Source organism: Pelodiscus sinensis, chromosome 19 (assembly GCF_049634645.1).
Source record: "Pelodiscus sinensis isolate JC-2024 chromosome 19, ASM4963464v1, whole genome shotgun sequence".
Taxonomy (NCBI): Eukaryota; Metazoa; Chordata; order Testudines; family Trionychidae; genus Pelodiscus; species Pelodiscus sinensis.
In genome coordinates, this window is record NC_134729.1 from 16228307 (window position 1) to 16245711 (window position 17405).

General features: G+C 53.0%; 1 protein-coding gene across 6 annotated transcripts; it reads right to left on the minus strand.

The window, feature by feature from the left end:
• Positions 1 to 507: 507 nt before the first annotated feature.
• MED16 (mediator complex subunit 16) lies at positions 508 to 17303 on the minus strand. 6 transcript variants are annotated; one of them, XM_075902622.1, is made up of 15 exons: positions 17160 to 17303; positions 14925 to 15118; positions 14523 to 14630; positions 13766 to 13935; positions 12055 to 12486; positions 10817 to 10922; positions 9928 to 10083; positions 8389 to 8600; positions 7594 to 7800; positions 6415 to 6625; positions 5608 to 5741; positions 5151 to 5343; positions 4143 to 4359; positions 3735 to 3818; positions 508 to 1294 (listed from the first exon to the last, which is right to left on the minus strand). In XM_075902622.1, the coding sequence occupies exons 2-15, from the start codon at positions 15058 to 15060 to the stop codon at positions 1168 to 1170; spliced, it is 2493 nt and encodes an 830-aa protein (XP_075758737.1). In that variant the 5' UTR covers positions 15061 to 15118; positions 17160 to 17303; the 3' UTR covers positions 508 to 1167. The 6 variants fall into 6 exon arrangements, 5 of the variants coding, with proteins under 5 accessions (XP_075758737.1, XP_075758738.1, XP_075758736.1 ...); XM_075902623.1 differs by lacking the exon at positions 17160 to 17303 and adding an exon at positions 16350 to 16369; XM_075902621.1 differs by lacking the exon at positions 17160 to 17303 and adding an exon at positions 15972 to 16342.
• Between the last annotated feature and the right edge of the window lie 102 nt (positions 17304 to 17405).

Consider the following 17405-nt stretch of genomic DNA (forward strand, 5'->3'; position numbering starts at 1 on the left):
CAACCTCCCTGGGCAATTTATTCCAGTGTTTAACCACCCTGACAGGTGGGAAGTTTTTCCTAATGTCCAACCTAAACCTCCCTTGCTGCAGTTTAAGCCCATTGCTTCTTGCTCTATCCTCAGAGGCCAAGATGAACAAGTTTTCTCCTTCCTGATCATTGATCATTGCTAGCGCAGGCATGCACACAGAGCCATTGCCCCAGGCACTGTACCACATAGCGACAATCTGTGTCCAGAAGAGCTTACAATCCAACAGAGAGGGCTTGGTGGGGAAACAGAGGCACAGAAAGGTGCCCAATGTAAGGGAACAGCCCCAGATAGCCCCCATGTCACCTGGCCAAGCATCCTACACACTCAACTACTTTGTCTGGCTAGTAACATGCAGCCACTGGGTGCCCCTCAGGCCTTTCCCGGATAGCTCAAAGAGCCCGGCATTAGCTGCTATTTCCTTCTTTGAAAGCTCTTACGTGCAGCAAGCTAGTAACGTAACAAGAGAGGGAAAAATCCTTCTGAAGATTTAGAGATTTTACTAAAACTTTGTGCAAAACAAAGAGAATTATTATTTACAAGACAGCGCTACTGGCAGGACAGCCCTCTGCTGGTCTCAGCCCAGGGCAGTAACGTCCTTCTGGTCCCTCAAACGGGGAAACGCTCCCATTCGAATACTGAGACTGTACACGGATAAAAAAGCCTTCACCAGAGGACCAAGGTGATGTGTAAAGTGTGTGTATATGGGGGGGAGAGAGGGGGAATCGGTATGATCCCTCACCTTTTAGAGACGGGAAACTGAGGAGGCCCAACCCGTTCCATGATTCATAGGCAGACAGTGGGAGAAGTAGGAACAGAACCTAGATTTCCCATAAATGTGCTTTGACCACTAGACCATGCTGCCTCTCAGAGTGTGGCAGAGAAACCCACATGGGGAGATTCCCCTCTTACTCTTTTCTTCAAAAATCCTCTTTTCCTTTCAGTTTAGCGCACAAAGGAGGATGAGCCTCTAAACACTCCTTTGCTTCTCGGCAGCGGGAAGAGCGATGTGTTTTCTCTCAGACATCCAGCCAGCTGACTCCGGTCCGAATTCCCAGGTTTCTAAATTGGAAAGGCTGCTCTAAGCTGTTCCCCCACCAAGGGCAGGTTTGTTCCCTTGTCCCCTGGCAGGAGGCGCTTTCAGGAGTAGCTGAGCGGCATTCTCCTCCAAAGCCCCCCGCAGAGGCAGGTTTTGATCCAGCGCTGCTCCCACTGTTTCACCGCTGTGGTTTTGTTAGGTGATTTCAGCATGGTTACGCAGCCGCATCTGAGAGACACAAACACAGAGCACGTGAAGTGCACGCTGGCACGGCTGGGGCCTTTATGGATCAGGGCAGGACTGAGAAGTCACAGGAGGGCATGAGCTTTTTGCCCTTTCCAGGTGATGCTTGGGAGAAGCAAAGCGCAATGGAAAAGGCATAAGAAATGCTCCCAAGTGAAAGGGGGTGTCAGGGGGACACAAGCTGTCTCCAATGTAACGATTTCCAGTTATCATAGAATCACAGAATCCCAGGGCTGGCAGAGACCTCAGAAGCCAGCGAGTCCAGGCCTCTGCCCCAAGCAGGATCAGCTCCAACTCAATCAGCCCTGCCAGGGCTTTCTCAAGCCGAGACTTAAACACCTCTAGGGATGGAGACACCACCCCCTTCCTAGGGAACCCAGCCCAGCGCTTCCCCGCCCGCCTAGGGAAATAGTCTTTCCTAATATCCAACCTAAGCCTTCCCCACTGCGACTTGAGCCCATTGCTCCTCGTTCTGCATCTGTCACCACTGAGAACAGCCTCTCTCCAGCCTCTTTGGAACCTCCCTTCAGGAAGCTGAAGGCTGCTCTCAAATCCCCCCCCCCCCCCCTTTCTCTTCTGCAGACTAAACAAGCCCAAATCCCTCAGCCTCTCCTAGTAGGTCAAATGCTCCAGCCCCCTAATCATTTTGGTCGCCCTCCTCTAGACCCTCTCCAATGCGTCCACATCCTTTCTGTAGTGGGGGGCCCAGAATTGGATGCAACACTCCAGATGCGGCCTCACTAGTGCTGAATAAAGGGGAATAATCACTTCTCTAGATCTGCTGGCAATGCTCTTCCTAATGCAACCTAATATGCCATTAGCCTTCTTGGCCACAAGGACACACTGTTGATTCATATCCAGCTTCTCATCCACTGTAATCTCCAGGTCCTTTTCTGCTGAACTGCACTTAGCCAGTCGGTCCCCAGCCTGTAACAACGCTTGGGATTCTTCCGTCCCGAGGGCAGGACTCTGCACTTGTCCTTGTTGAACCTCATCAGGTTTCTTTTGGCCCAATCCTCTAAACTGTCTAGGGGTTTCCCAAATGATGTTCCGCAGAATCCCAGGGTTCCGCAAAGTGAAAATAAGGGTTCCGCGAGAAAATTCCATTACAATCACATTTTATTATTTAAGCATTTATGAATATTATTGAAAACAGTTTTCATTTGTGTTTGCCACCATAAGTGTCCCTGTGTAATGCCAGCTTGGCCAGAGAGTGGGGACGATGATGTCACTACTCTGCGCTGATGTCCCCATATTAGATTTTTATTAGGGGTTCTGCAAAATTCTTTCGAGTCTGAAAGGGTTCCGTGGCCAAATAAAATTGGGAAACACTGGCCTAGGTCACTCTGGACCCTATCCCTGCCCTCCAACGTATCTACCTCTCCCCCTAGCTTAGTGTCATCCACAAACTTGCTGAGGGTTCAATCCATCCCCTCGTCCATGTCATTAATGAAGATACTGCATAAAACCGGCTCTCGTACTGATCCTTGCGGCACCCCACTGGAAACCAACCACCAACGGACACAACAGCCTTGTGAAAGCAGCCTGCCACGGGGACTCCCGAGAAAAACCAACATTCAAGATCAATTTAATCATCTGATCAGTTGGCTGCTCATTCACGGCACCTTCATTGCACAATCCAGGCTCCTTATGAGGGGAGAGCAGAGAAGAGAGCGAAAGGAGCCGGTTGGAAGGACTTCCAATGCAGGGCCGCTCTGAACAGGGATGCTGAAGCGGTCAGTGTGGGTGCTGAATTCATTCCCTTTCGCTCACTCCAAGAATTGAATCGGTAACATCCAAGCATGCAATCACTGGCCCGAGATCGTTCCTAGTCATCAAAACTCACCACTAGGAGTCTGCAGGCAAAGTTCTGTCCTCAGTTATGTCTGTGCATCAACACAGCCCTCCTACTCTGTGCCCAAAGCCGTATTATCTGCAGATGTCATGGAGCGCAACTGGAAAGTAGCTAGCAATTCTGGGACAATGTGTAAAGCAGGGCAGAGCCCAGCTCTCTTCCACAGCTGCACTGGCTTTGCAGGGAACAGCAAACAGTAACACACACGCACACAAACATACACATGCAACTACAACCTGGAATGCCCTTGGGGAGCATTGTACTGAGTGAGAACGGTGCCGGCTTACACCTTTGTCAGACTAGTCCAGCACTTCAGGGATCTGAAGCAGCCCAGGGAAAAGGTTAATGGAACAGCATAATCACCATTGTCTCAGCTTCCTTCCAACCGCAAGGGGGCGCAACGACACTCTCTCATGTACACAGAAAACATGGGTAGTTTTTCCCATGCTAACGACAAAGGGACTGCTAAGAGAACAGACCTACTAGGGCATGGACGGGCACAGCTTTTAAGCAGGCAAGCCCCGAATAAAACCAGCCGTGAATGAAAGGGATCAGACGTGCTGAACTTACCGAGTACATGACTTGCACTCCTCTGTTGGATACGCCCCTAAGTGCAGCCGTCTCAAGTGATCAATTTTTGGCTGCCCAGGTGCCCTGCATAGGAAGGAAAATGTGAGAAACTGCACAGCCCAAAAATTGCAAAAACCCTATTTCTAGGACTGCGGGCTTGTCACACAGAACACCTGTACCTGTATCTCTCAGTGGGACATTGTTACAACCCTTCTCCACATGCAAAGGCTACACTCGAGGGCTTAAAGTGCCACTTTTAACCCCAAGGCACTGTACCCATTTCAGAGATGGAAAAACAGAGCGCAAGCAACTCTTCTGCAGTCACAGAGTGAATTTGTGACACAGCCAGGAGAGCCCAGTCCTCGCTCTGCTCTAACCACACTACCTGCGTGGTTCAGCCTTCCATACCTGACAAAGACATCGAATTGTGACGAGACAGTGTGGCCGACGAGTCCAGGGGCCTTCCCGAACTGCAGCCTGATGAGCTGCTTGCTCTGCAGCTTGCTGATAATGCCGTCGTTGATGGGCAGCCAGTCTATATTGGGAATGAGCAACTGGCTGGGGAGAAGACAACACTCGTCAATCAGGGTATCGTCCGGCTCGCTCGGGTGAGTTTCGTCTCGACCTGCGTGGGAGACGAAGCAGAGAGCTCTCTGGAACGGGCCCCTTGCTGGAAGCACAAGAAATGCAGCCGTCTGCAGGGTTCCCCCCTCCCTGACGCAGGCTGGCAGCTCAAGAAACAATCAATCCGGTAGCCCAGTGGTCTCCAACCTCCTTAGGCCCTGCCCTGCTCACTCCGTCCCGCCCCTCCCTCACCCTCAAGCACCGGGCTGGGGCAGGGGATGGGGGTTCAGACGGGGTGCAGCCCTGGGCGAGGGCCAAGGGGTTTGCAGTGCGAGAAGGGGCTGCGGGCTGAACCAGGGTGCAAGCTCTGTGAGGGAGTGTGGGTACAGGTGCCAGTGCAATGGGGCTAAGACAGGCTCATTGCCTGTTCCAGCCCCACATGACTCCCAGAAGGGGCCATGTCCCTACAGCCCCAGGGTGGGGAGTACGTGGCTCTACTCACTGCCCCCTCCACAGCCACTGCCCCGGAAGCTCCCAATGGCCACAGTGCCTCGTTCCTGGCCAATGGGAGCTGCGGGGGCAGTGCCTGCAGGCAGGAGCGTCCACCTGCCTTAGCGACAGCCCCACTGCACCACCAGGAATCACAAGCAACGGGGCGAGTTTCCAGGACTGACCAGTCGATCGCGACTGACCAACTGGTGATCACGGCTGTGGCCGCCTTCCCCTTCTAATGGCTACAGACCTACCCAGAGCCTCGCTGTCCCTGGGGGGTTTTTCTGCAACCCGCAAGCAATGTCCCCTGCACCCAAAGAGGATGAGTGGCCGGAATTCTGGGAAGTTTTAAACCCTTACAGCACAGCCAGAGCTTAGTCAGCAGCCGGAAGAGCAGGGACATGCTATCCTGGGTATCGGAGGTTGCCGTGTAAACAGGGAGGCAGCTTGGCTTCAAGAGGCCCCAGATCCGGATCACCACCATGAGCTCTCGGAGCATCCCCAGCGATGCCCCGTCTCGCAGGAAGCTGTGTCCCGGCCGCACAGGGGATCCCTGCAGGGAAAAGACACTTGTATGATCTGGGTTCACGGGCATCGCCCCGGAACCATTTCCTTTACGTCGCTCCGTGCGCTCCAGTGCCGTGGGCTCACTCCAGCAAGAGAACAAGTTACCCTGAAAAGGACACAGGGGCTTCAGAGCAATCCGTCTCTAGGGCAGCAGCAAAGGCCACCGCATGGAAGAAGGGCTTCCATGATCCCCTCACCCCCAACAAGGCTGCCTCAGTCTCCAAGCCAGAGCCAGGGGACAGGTTCTCACCTGGTTCGGGAGGCTGGCGAGCAGATAGAGCACGAAGTCGCCCACCCACTGGATGAGTTGCTGCAGGGACTGCAGTGTGGTCATCTCCAGGACAAACTCCTCTGTCTTCAGGTTGATCATCACTTTGTCAATGTCTGAAATGGAAGCAAGGCAGCTCCTAGCACAGGGAGAAGGGAGGCTCTTGGCGTTCCCACCGCTGCCAACAGACCACGCTTCTCTCTATGAAACCCAGCTGCCAACTACAAATCCATACGGCTTTACTGCTACCCAGCTGTGCAGCCTGCAAAAGGTAGCATGGCCCAATGGGTAAGGCACTGGACTGGGCTGCGGGAGACCTAAGTGCTGGTCCAAGTGCTGCCACGTGTCCCTTTCCCCTCTGTTCTTCCTCCCACCCCTTGCCTAGTCAGACCGTAAGCTCGCCAGAGGTAAGCCTCCGCCCTAGCAAAGTATCTGTACAGTACGTAGAAAGCCTGACTCCAGCTGCAGTGCCCATGTGACATCACAGTATAAACAGATCCTCTGGGATCCTCCATGCCCAACACCTGTAACTGCCCACAGCTGGCCTCTGACGCTCCCTCTGGGGCACCTGGCACTGGACACTGGGCTAGATGGACCTTTGGTCTGACCCAGCCTGGCCACTCTTATACCATCTCCTGGAGTTCCACCAGCACTCCTCAGGGTCCCAAGGGAGTGAACGTGCGCTGAGGCCAGTAGCCGCTGAGGTGTGGGAGTCGCTCCCCCATGGAGAGGCACCCCTAACAACAGACTGCAGATGGCCCCGCTGCCTCCAGGGCTGCCGGCTGCTACCTATGTCGGTAATCTTGGAGCAGATCTCAGTGAGCCGGTCGCCGGGGCTCTTGTCGGGGGTGTTGAGGAAGTGCGGGCGGAGCAGGGATTTCAGGGTGCAGCTGATGGCGATCAGAAAGAGCTTGGCGTGATAGTCGCACACGCGCGCCACCGTGCTGGAGGAGAGCTTGCAGAGAGAGGCCTTCATGGCGACGATGCGTGTGGAGAGAACCTGCGGGACCCACCAGACCGGAGTCAGAACGAACCCACTTAACACACAGCCCCTCGGCTCCCCCTCGTACATCCACATCAGGCTCCCCAGCGCTGTTCCAATGTGAACTGCTGGCGTCTTCAACCGGCCACCCTGGGAAACTGAGCATGCCAGGCGAGGGAGGGCGCTGCGGGAGGGGGGCGCTTACCTGGAGCCCTGCTCCCAGGGGCACTAGTGGCTCTGCACCCCCGCCACTCACAGGCACCGCCCCCTACTGCTATGGGAGAGGCGGGGAAAAGCTTCAGGGAAGCATGTTGCTGCACTGCCATTCCCCCAGCTGGGGGAAAAGAGGGGGCAGTGTGCAGAGCTGTTTCCCCCTCCCCCTGCCAGTCTCGGAGCCACAGGCGCTCCCGGATTAGGGGCACCCGGAGTACGGGGGGCAGGTGTACTCTTAAGGCAGAGCAGGCAAGTCCAGAGCGGCACCGATCACATGCTTAAAATGCTAACTCTAAACCAGCCAGTGCTCTGTTGCTGGGGTGAACTCATCAGACCAGGAGTTCAGACTTCACTGCACTTTAACCTCCCTCTGAGAACAAAAATTACTGCATGACCCCGGGGGGGCCAAAGCCAAAGCCCCAGGTGGGGTGGGGGCGGGGGGCGGGAATCTGGCCTTGCCACTCAGAGGTGAAGTCCTTGGGCTTTGGCTCCAGCAACTCTATGCCTGCTCTAGCGACCCCTACGCCGTGGCCCTGATCCATGGTTTGAGAACCGCTGCACTGGACACTGGACTGCATGCGAAGTTCATGCATAAGAATTCTCTCCACAGAAATCTCCCTGCCACCCACAATCGCTCCAAGCCCCCGACAGCACACACGGACCTGCTTACGAGAGGCAGCGTAGCCTAGTGGCTAAAGTAACCCCTGGAAGTTAACACCCCCCATCCCTCCACTCCCCTCCTACCCGTCCCCACGTGCCTCTGTGGCTCTCACCTGCTGCAGGGCTGCGTTCTGGCGCATGTACTCCTCGTGCAGCTTCTCCACCAGGTTCTGCACCATGCTGGGCTGCACGTGCAGCAAGATGTCCCACCAGTCGTACCCCGTCACCATGCAGTACTCCAGCAGGAAGAGCAGGTGGCGTAGAGACATGTTCATGTCCAGCACATGGCCCATGGAGGGAGAGATCCGGAGCATGCTCAGCTGAAGAAAGAACGGACAGGAACACTTCTCGTGAGGCTCTGTCCCTATTAAGGGGCTAACACCACAGGGGGTCAGACAAAGCCATCACTGCTCTACAAAACCTCCAGCAGACACAAGGGTCAGCCACGGTCCTGCTAGATTGGTCTGTCCCCTGCAAATGTAGCACTGCCATGATCTAGGGAGACAGCCTCCCAGGGTAAGGGCAGGAAATTCTCCCTGGCTCAGGCCTGAGCAACAAGCAGCCAGTTCTGGGGAGAGGCGTGCAAACTGGACTGGGATCTATTACATTGATGCTATGCAACTTAACAGACTGTACATCTGACCTTAGCAATGCCCAGTCACTACTGGGCCGGAGACACAGTTCTGTGAAACAAAGCAACTGCACAGCCGTGTCCTGGAAGAGACTTCCTACTGGCGGGATCAAACGGACTTGTAATAACATCCCTGGGACCTTCCTGGAAGCCCCCTGCTTGAGCCATCTAGATCCAGCAGAGCCAAGCCGAGCCCTAGAGAACTGAAGGGAGTTCGTGCTGGCCTTGCAGAGCTACTAGGTTTTTTCCCCATATCTGACACAGCAAGGCAAAGTACCTTGCCATGGTTATCAATCCCAACCAGGGCCAGGGACGTCCAGGAGAGCTGCATGGCTTTGAAGTGAACCAAAGGACCGGCTGCTCGCTGCCTTTTGATCGCCTGCTCGTCCACTGGGCGCTGAGAAGAGGATCCGTAGAACACTGCCATGGTCTGCAAGGATAAGCGATGAACGATGTGCACGCTGCCATCGTGGAAGGCCAAAGCAAGACCTGGGGGCAGGAAATATCAGGGGCTTAGCAAGTGACTTGCAAACATTAAGACAAATTCACTGAGAGGCAGGTACAAGTACACCCGTTCTGTGGTGTGTTAAACCTGGCAAAGAGCAAAGATGGGCCCTGCCCCCAAAGCCTACAGTCTAAGCACACGTCTACCCTGGAACAGAGGTCAGATCTCCAGCTCGGGTGGATGTACACGCCCTAGCTTTGATCTGTCCGGCATGCTAAAAACAGCAGAGGAGCTGCAGCAGTAGCACAGGCTAACCACCTGAATACATACCCAGGGTCCTGTGCTCGGGGCAGCTAGCCCCTCCCACAGGAACTGCCAGGTTCAGCATGCCAGCTCTATCAATGCTAGCGTGCATACAGCTACACGAGACCTGTTGAAAAAGCACCCCCAGCCACAGCGCCGATGTACCGTAAGACGGACACAGACACGACATGCTGCATAAACTGAGCCTGGGCCTGGCTCGCAGAGCTCCCGCTGGGGGAGTTCTGGGTGCTCAGCATCTTGGAAAAGCAAACGTGATTCTAATCAGATCCTTGTACTGACCCACCACCGTGGTACCGGAACATCCTAAGCCATGTGCCCAAGTTTACCCAGCAAGACAGCAGCAGAACCGAGAAGAACCCAGAAGGCTTGACTCTCATCCTCCACTCTAAGCGCTACATAGTGTCCCTCCTCAGCGCCTGTCTCACTAGTGCCGCTGCATGGACAGCTGAGAACAGGAGCCCCCAGCTTCCTAGGTTTCTTCAGTGCCCACTAGCAGACACGGAAAAGCTGGGGCACAGCGGCAGATTAATCAGCTAAGCAATTCAATCTCAGGTTTAACTGGTTAACAGATTAGGAGGGATCCCGCTCCCACCCCTCCCCCCTTTGCGGAGGGAGGGGGAGCCGGCAGAAGGAGCCAGCAGCTCAGAGCAGGTCGGGGGGCATGGCAGCTTCTGCTCCCAGTGCCCCCTGCTCACCAATGGGGCAGTTCCCAACCCCTGGGGGGCTGTTCCTGGGTACCTGTTAACTGACACCTGGTTAGGGTGATGGTTACCAGGTAACCAGTTACCCATTCACATCCCCATCAGGCACCCCCGCACATGTGACAACAACGACACTTCCTCCTGTGTGAGTTCTTCCTCATTGCTAGGGGGATGTGACCATTCCCACTGGGAACAGACTTGGTGAAGTTTTAAAGGGCATTTTCATTGTGACAGGACATCTTCTATCAAGGTGCACACAAACACGCTCCAAAGTAGCTGGGGCCCTCTCTGCTCGGCAGCAAAACTTTGATCTGCAGTTAGATGCCCAGAAAAGAAGCCTCCTTACCCAGTCCAGGGAAGAATTTGGTGTCATTAGCCACTTTGAGGTCAGTATTGGTTAGGGAGATTGGCAGTTTTGGCAAAGCCACAGCTGAAACGCGATCCAAATCGTTGGTGGCAGAGAGAATCCGCCATTTCAGTATCATCGGCTGCTTGTCTCCAACTTCAGAGAAAACAAATGACAGAATTTCACATAAAAGAGTCACAGAAAGTGTCACAGACATCCCAGTCTTGATTTTTCCCCAAAAATGTGCTTGGAATTAAACCTTGATTATGTTTATTCACTCAGACTGGCAGATTTCCCAAGAAGAGACAAAACTGTTTTTCTAGACTCCATAGTTTTACGAAAAAGTTGAGGGGTTGTTTTTTTAATTTCTAAATCCATTATGACAGAAGGCTCTTTTATTGTCGTGATGACAATGTCATTCATTTAACTTTGGGCTAAACATGCAGATTTGATTTTATCTGCAAGACAAAAATGGGATAAATTCACAGCCTACGTAGCCTGATTAAGCCACCTGACTGTTGCAAACTTGTTTTGTAAGATTGTGCGCGCCCTGTTCTCAGCAGGAAAAGTGGATGCACTGCAAGCTGCCAAAAACAAAACACACCCACCAAAATACATATCCATTATTATCGAGAGAAACAATTAAACTCCCTGTATTTTTCTCTTGGAATTTGCAATTTGTTGCACACTGTGCATAGGCAGATGCAAACAAACAGATAAACAGCAGAAACAAAAGACAGGACTAAACACAGGAGGACATGGGTGAGAGACCGCCGAGATGAATAAAGAAGGGATTTCAAGTCATAACTGAGTCAAGAGTTTACACCAAGTTTTGATCCCCCTTGGACTCCGCTTCTGCTTCAGAGGAGCAGCAGCTATTGAAACTCACCCACAGGAGAGATCTGCTGGAAGATGTTATTGACTGGCAAGCCCTCTTTGCGGAGAGACCAGCACTCCACGATGCTGCTGTTCTGGTTTGAGGCACAGAGCAGCACCTTCAAATCAGAAAGGGATGTTCAAACCGGGCACGACTTCACAGCTGTGCCTTTCGTGCCCACCCTCCCAACCAAAGGGAGGGGAGGTTTGGTAATGTAATGTCTGCATGAAGTTCAGATTAGGAAAACGCAGAGTGCAGGGTGTTTCCTTCCCGCGAGGTGTACGATCCACACATGAAAAACAGAGATTTGGCAACACATGAAGTTCCAAGTTCTTCCTTGAACACTGACCCCTCCCCACCCTTATGAGACAGACATGACAGGTAGAATTTCAATATGCAAACCTAGCAGCTGTCACCCCCGTTAGCTTCCAAATTATGAACACTGTTATTTCTACACCCTGCTTCTTCTCCCACAAGCCTGTAAAATGCAGCTCTTCTTAACGCAAGGAGAAAACAAAATTATAAAACCTGACCGCGGGAAATGAACTGAACGTTGATACAGGAGACAGCCCTAGAAACTGTCATCCCTGCTAGCACAGGGCAGTTACTCAGACGCTCTGACAGAACGTGCTCCACTCTGACCGGAAGAAATTAGCTTGGAGTGGGGAGCTTGGCCTCTGCTGAGATTGCCAAATGATCACCCATCATGGGGACGTCTGTGAATTAAACGCCTTTCCACTGCCCAGCAGGCGTATGCCACCACATCATTTCAGACTGACCAAGAGCTTTAAAGGCCACTGATCTGGGCTGGCTCTGAAGCAGTGAGCTACAAACCTGAACGGCTCCATATCCCAGAAGCCTGTGAACAGATCGGTGCCCCCCAAAATCAGCTATTTGTTTTAGGAGTCTCCCAAGAGAGACAAGAACGAGGGGCAGGAAGAGGATGGGTTTTCAAATTGCCTTTCCATGACAGAGAGCACCCATTGCTCTGTAAATCCTCCACGCCACACACACTTCCCAACCACCACCAGAGTCTAGCTGGGAGGCAGTGGACAGGAAATGCAGTGGAGTACTGCCGGCCAAGACTAGTGTGCACTGGCAGAGCCGGTGGGGGGCTCGAGCGTGGAACAGCACGCAAGCTACTGGTTAGTGCAATCGCAAAGCTGCAGGGAAAAACTCATAGATCCAGTATGTTCTTCCCCTTCCTAAGCATTTCACTCTTGGAAGGCTGGCACAACACAGCCGCTCACCTGCTCTGACATGTCCCTGGCGAGGAATTTCAGATGAGTGATTGCTGGGTACTTGTCCTTGCGGGCAGGGTCCGTGGTACACCGCATGAAAAGCGAGGGCAGAATCTCCGTGTCAATTTTGCACTTCTCGTTCACCACACTAACACAGACCTTGTAAAACTGGACGGGAGAGGTGCTGCTGCCGTCCGAGGTGGCCACCACGATGTTCCCCCCGCCGGTGAAGGCAATGTCCGCCAGGGCGACACGGCAGCGCAGGCGGCAAAGGCTCTCCGTGGAGGTCAACACTTGCCCGTTGGGCTTGAGGAGAGAGACGGTCACTAGGCCGCTGATGGTCACAGCAATCCAGCCTTCCATGGGCTTCCCCCCAAACAGAGTCAGGGAGGGAGAGAACTTGACCCGGGAAAATTTCTCACCAAAGTTCGAGGCTCCAGACTGTGAACGGAGATTAACATACAGAGAGAGAGGTTTGAGCCTAGGACTGAAATGACTCTGCCATTGCCTGAGTCTCTCTGTACTAGAACTGCAGCATGGCCCAGGAGCAGAGACCACCTAGCCCAGTGTATGTCTGCCAACAGCGCCCAGCGCCAGGTGCCCCAGAGGGAGTGAACAGAGCAGGGACTCATCCCTCCCCTGTCGCCCATTCCCCGCCTCTGACAGAGGCCAGGGACACACAGAGCTAAATATTCATCCTTAAGCAGTATGCTGGGGAAATACTGACCAAGTATTAGTATTTTATTAACTACAATCATTTAACAACATAGTAAAAGTCTCCTGACTGGTTAATAAACACAAACACACCATGCGTTAAAACACGAGCTGCAGAAGGCGCATTAAAGAGCCACTTGCAGCTTGCAAGCTTCAGTCTGAGTATCACCGGCCTAGAGAGTTAAGCCAGGGACAGGGAAGCAGGTCTCTGAATGCTTATTCCTGACCCCACCACTTCCTCGTTGCGTGACCTGGACACTTTTGCCTCTCTGTGAGCAAGCTGCCCTCACTGGACAGACAGCTGGGGAAAACCAGCCATGCCTTTTTGAAGCTGCGAAAGGTGTAATAGAAATGCAGAATCCTTATTACAAACACGGACTTTAAGCCAATTCAGACCTATTGGCCTCCCTCTGGTCCCTCAGCAGAGCGGAGCAAAGTTTCTTTGGCCCTAGTGACGGACAGAACACATCGGACCAGAGGAGTGGAAAATGAAAGTAAGTTTAGGTTGCTGTCTAGAGCAGAGAATGGGACCCATTTTCCTCTCACGCCTGCTCCAGCACCAACCTGCTATGCAATCTTGGGCAAGGCATTTCATCTGTAAAATGGGACAAGTTTTGAGCTCATCGGGGTACCATGAGGACTGTGTATTAGGAGACACCCTGTGGAATGGAAAGTTTGTCAAAACTCCGACTCTTCTCTGGAATCAGGGAGATAGCCTGCAATATCGACGGGGTAAGTACGGTCCCCTTCAGTAAGCACATCTTCGAATCCTGAAGGCATGTATCCTCACAACACCCTGTGAGATAGGGCAGTGCTATTCTCCCCATAGAAGGGGGACTGAGGCAGAAAGGCTAAGTGACTTACTCCAGGTCATACAGGAAGTCTACGACAGAGCAAGTATTTGAACCCATATCTCCCTAGTATTAGATTATTGTCCTAACCACTGGACAGTGCTTCCTTTCTGACTCCTTCCTTGCAGGTTCCCTATGCAAGAGCTAGAACAAACCTTTTCCACATGCAGGGCCAGCTTCACCCCATTGTGCAACCAGGAGAGAGCCACGATTGGATCTCCCTCCACCATGCTGCCCACAGTGTTCTCCCAGCTGTTGGCCAGGTGATCTGTCATGCTCCAGCACTTGATGTGTCCATCTGCATCAGCTGACAGGAGCCTGGAACCTAATGCAGAACAATGGAAAGAACAGAAAGGTCGGAGCACACCGCTCACAGAAATCCCCAGGGACCCTAGTCAAGGTTATGCAGTGGGAGGGGGAGGCACACGATGCCTGACAAAAGGGCTGGGTAACATTATGCTCACACCAACATCCGCAGAAAATTCATAATTCAAGCAGCAATTTAATCATGAGCACCAGTTCCCAGAGTGTACCCATGAAATCCTATCTGGGTGGTGTTAATGCCTCCTTTAGGGCCTTGCAGATACTACAGGTTGGATTTCAAGAGGTGGCTCCTGACTCCCATGAGGATATCTGGTACCAGCCTAGGAGACCCACCTATTGCTAGTAACTAACCCAAGAAAAATGAGAAGCACAGTGCTCTCTGAAATCCATTATGGACCTCACAATGCAGATCAGCCAGAGTTAGGCAGCGCAGATATTACACAATGGGCACTTCCAAAGATTTCAGACAGCAGGAATCTAAAAGAGAAAGACCTTCACAATCTCCTCTCTATGCCCCATCACACTGTGAGCAATTTTATGAAGTCCTCCCTAGCCCCCTCAAAAAAGCAACTATAAAAAGTAGTTTACCTGACTGATCCCATTCCAAGCAGGTGATGATTTCAATGTGCCCAGAGTTAATGGAATAAACATCCCACGGATGCTCCGTGTCCAAGATATGGATCATGTGGGTAAGATCTAGGCAGGGAGAGACCCGAGTCCAGTCAAGAATTGGCAGTAGAGTTTATTTTTAAAACATTCCATTTTTTATTGCAGGTCGTCAGTGAAGGCTGCAGTTATTTTTTATAGGGCCATAAACATGTGCTGATTTACAAGTCCAAGAAATCAAGTCTCTGCTCTGACGAATCGAAGATCTATTTTCTACTGCAAGAATAGCCTAGAGCAGGGGGGTTTCCACCTCGGGGTTGTGCATAGGTGTTGAGAGGGGGAACAGATACAAATCACAAGACACAGAAATGGGAGGACGGGTACCTTTTTCCTCCTCGTTTTTGAGGTCAGTTGTGAAGGCAATCAAGTTCCTGCAGGACCACGCGCACACCAACGGGATGGAAGGACAATGGTTGCTTTTGGGCCTTTTCTCCCACTCACAGACATATGCCAAATCCATTGTGCCCTGGAAGACCTTCAAGACGCCACTTGCCTGTTGAAAGCCTATTCATAGATTTCTGTGCATAGGAAAGAAACAGATGACTAATCTCTGAATAGGAGAAACGTCTATTGTACAGTCACACGCTCAAAGGACCTAGGTACATTGTCAAAGATCCCCTTTAAACACAGCTGCAGCCATTTTCACTTTTCAGAGGAAATTTGCTGCTTTGTGCAATCCCCATTAAAAATAGGATGCACTGACTTACATTGTCAGTCAGAGTAGACAATTCCCATCCTGGCTACAGTTTTAAACCTTACCCTTTTAAAAACTCCTGTGATAGCTGGATTCCCCTTCATTGCCTCTGCTCTCCTTTGCATTAACTCCGCTCCCTGCCATCCTTTCCATTCTCCCAGGACCTCATTCCTATCAAGATCTCCCACCTAAGAGCCTCCCAATCTCCATAACTCATCCTTTGTCCCTAAATGTAAGCCAAATGGAATGTGTCTCATACAGATTCTGAGCACCATTAATTAAGATTTCTTTAAGTAGGCTTAGCCCATACTGAGGCATCTGGGGAGAAAGGAAAGCCATAGAGTGCATAATCTTTACAGCCACGAGCACCTGCTTTAAAGGTTAAGTTTTCCTCTAAAGTGGGGAGAACGTAATCATACAGATTATCCATTATTCCACCTCTTCCCAGGTACAAGAGTACCAAACCTCCAATCCAAGTCCCAGATTGCTCATTTTCCTTGTGGGCACCTATCGCCCTAGGCCACGAATGAAATCGTTCTATTTGAGGGAAGAACGCGGTGAAGATAAAACAAGAGCCCACGTGGGGAGCTGGATGGTCACTTCCTTACATATAGGTCCAATAAGCACACGAGATAATAACTCCCTCTGAGCTTCTGTTTAACAATCCCTGATCTTACCCCGGAAATGCCCTATGGGGCAAAGGGGCAGTATCTGTACAGCCTCTGGAGTGGAAACATGGCTACTAGCCATGGATGAAAGTGGACGAGGAGTCTGAGACGCTTTTAGAAAACCTCTTTTTCCCTTAAGCGATCTGCGAGGGTCAAAGGGGGTCCCCCAGAGGTATGCCGTCTGTCCCTGGCAGGGCTACCATGCGGCTGCGAGTGTGTTCTCCCCGCACCCATGAACCCCTGCTACCAAGGGCAGCCCCCTGGGGCCGCTGGAATCCCTCCACTCCCAACCGTGCGGGTAGCCAGGGTCTTCCGCCCCGATCACCCCAGCACCACCGAGCTGCAGTGAGTGGGAGCCCGAGCCCCCGCCACCTAGCACAGCCAGACCTGGGCGAGGGGGGAGGGGCCACCTCTTCCCAGATGTGGGGGGGGGGGGGGCCTTGCTTTCCCCAGAGGCAAAAATAGTAATTATCCTCCCCAAGGATGGGTAATTACCCCCTCCCCCAGCCAGAGTTAATTATCCCCCCTCCCCCAGCCAGAGTTAATTACCCCCTCCCTCCGAGCCAAGTTAATTATCCCCCTCCCCCAGCCAGTTAATTATCCCCCCTCCCCCAGCCAGAGTTAATTATCCCCCCTCCCCCAGCCAGAGTTAATTACCCCCTCCCTCCGAGCCAAGTTAATTATCCCCCCTCCCCCGAGTTAATTATCCCCCCTCCCCCAGCCAGAGTTAATTACCCCCTCCCTCCGAGCCAAGTTAATTATCCCCCTCCCCCAGCCAGTTAATTATCCCCCCTCCCCCAGCCAGAGTTAATTACCCCCCCCGAGTTAATTATCCCCCCTCCCCCAGCCAGAGTTAATTACCCCCTCCCTCCGAGCCAAGTTAATTATCCCCCTCCCCCAGCCAGTTAATTATCCCCCCTCCCCCAGCCAGAGTTAATTACCCCCCCCCGAGTTAATTATCCCCCCTCCCCCAGCCAGTTAATTATCCCCCCTCCCCCAGCCAGTTAATTACCCCCCCCGAGTTAATTATCCCCCCTCCCCCAGCCAGTTAATTATCCCCCCTCCCCCAGCCAGTTAATTACCCCCCCCGAGTTAATTACCCCCCCCGCCATGGTACCGACCCCTCCCCGCCCCTCCCCCCAGCCTGGTACCGACCCCGCCCCCCCCCCACGGGCAGTGGCCGCGTCCCCGACTCACCGCGCTCCCCGCATCCCCGCGCGCCGCCTCCCGCCTGCCGAGCAAGGCCCCCGGCCCGGGCTGCCCCAAACGCGCCTGAACAAACCCCCGCGCTCAGGCGGCAGCCCGGACTCGCCTCCGAAGCCCGGGGGAGGGGAGTCCCGCCCTGCCGGCCCGTGTGCCAGGGCGGGAGGCAGGCTCGGAGCCGTCCGGGCGCAATTCGCTCAGGCACTGAACGGGGCAGCCCCAAAGGGAGGGCCTTCTGCA

Excerpts from the sequence above, each read along its gene's own strand:
- MED16 (XM_075902622.1), bottom strand. The coding sequence starts at position 15,060 with ATGGATTTGGCATATGTCTGTGAGTGGGAGAAAAGGCCCAAAAGCAAC. Across the intron at positions 14,631-14,924 it reads CAAAAACGAGGAGGAAAAAG|ATCTTACCCACATGATCCAT; the intron begins GTACCCGTCCTC and ends CTCCCTGCCTAG. Across the intron at positions 5,344-5,607 it reads TCGCCAGCCTCCCGAACCAG|GGATCCCCTGTGCGGCCGGG; the intron begins GTGAGAACCTGT and ends TTTTCCCTGCAG.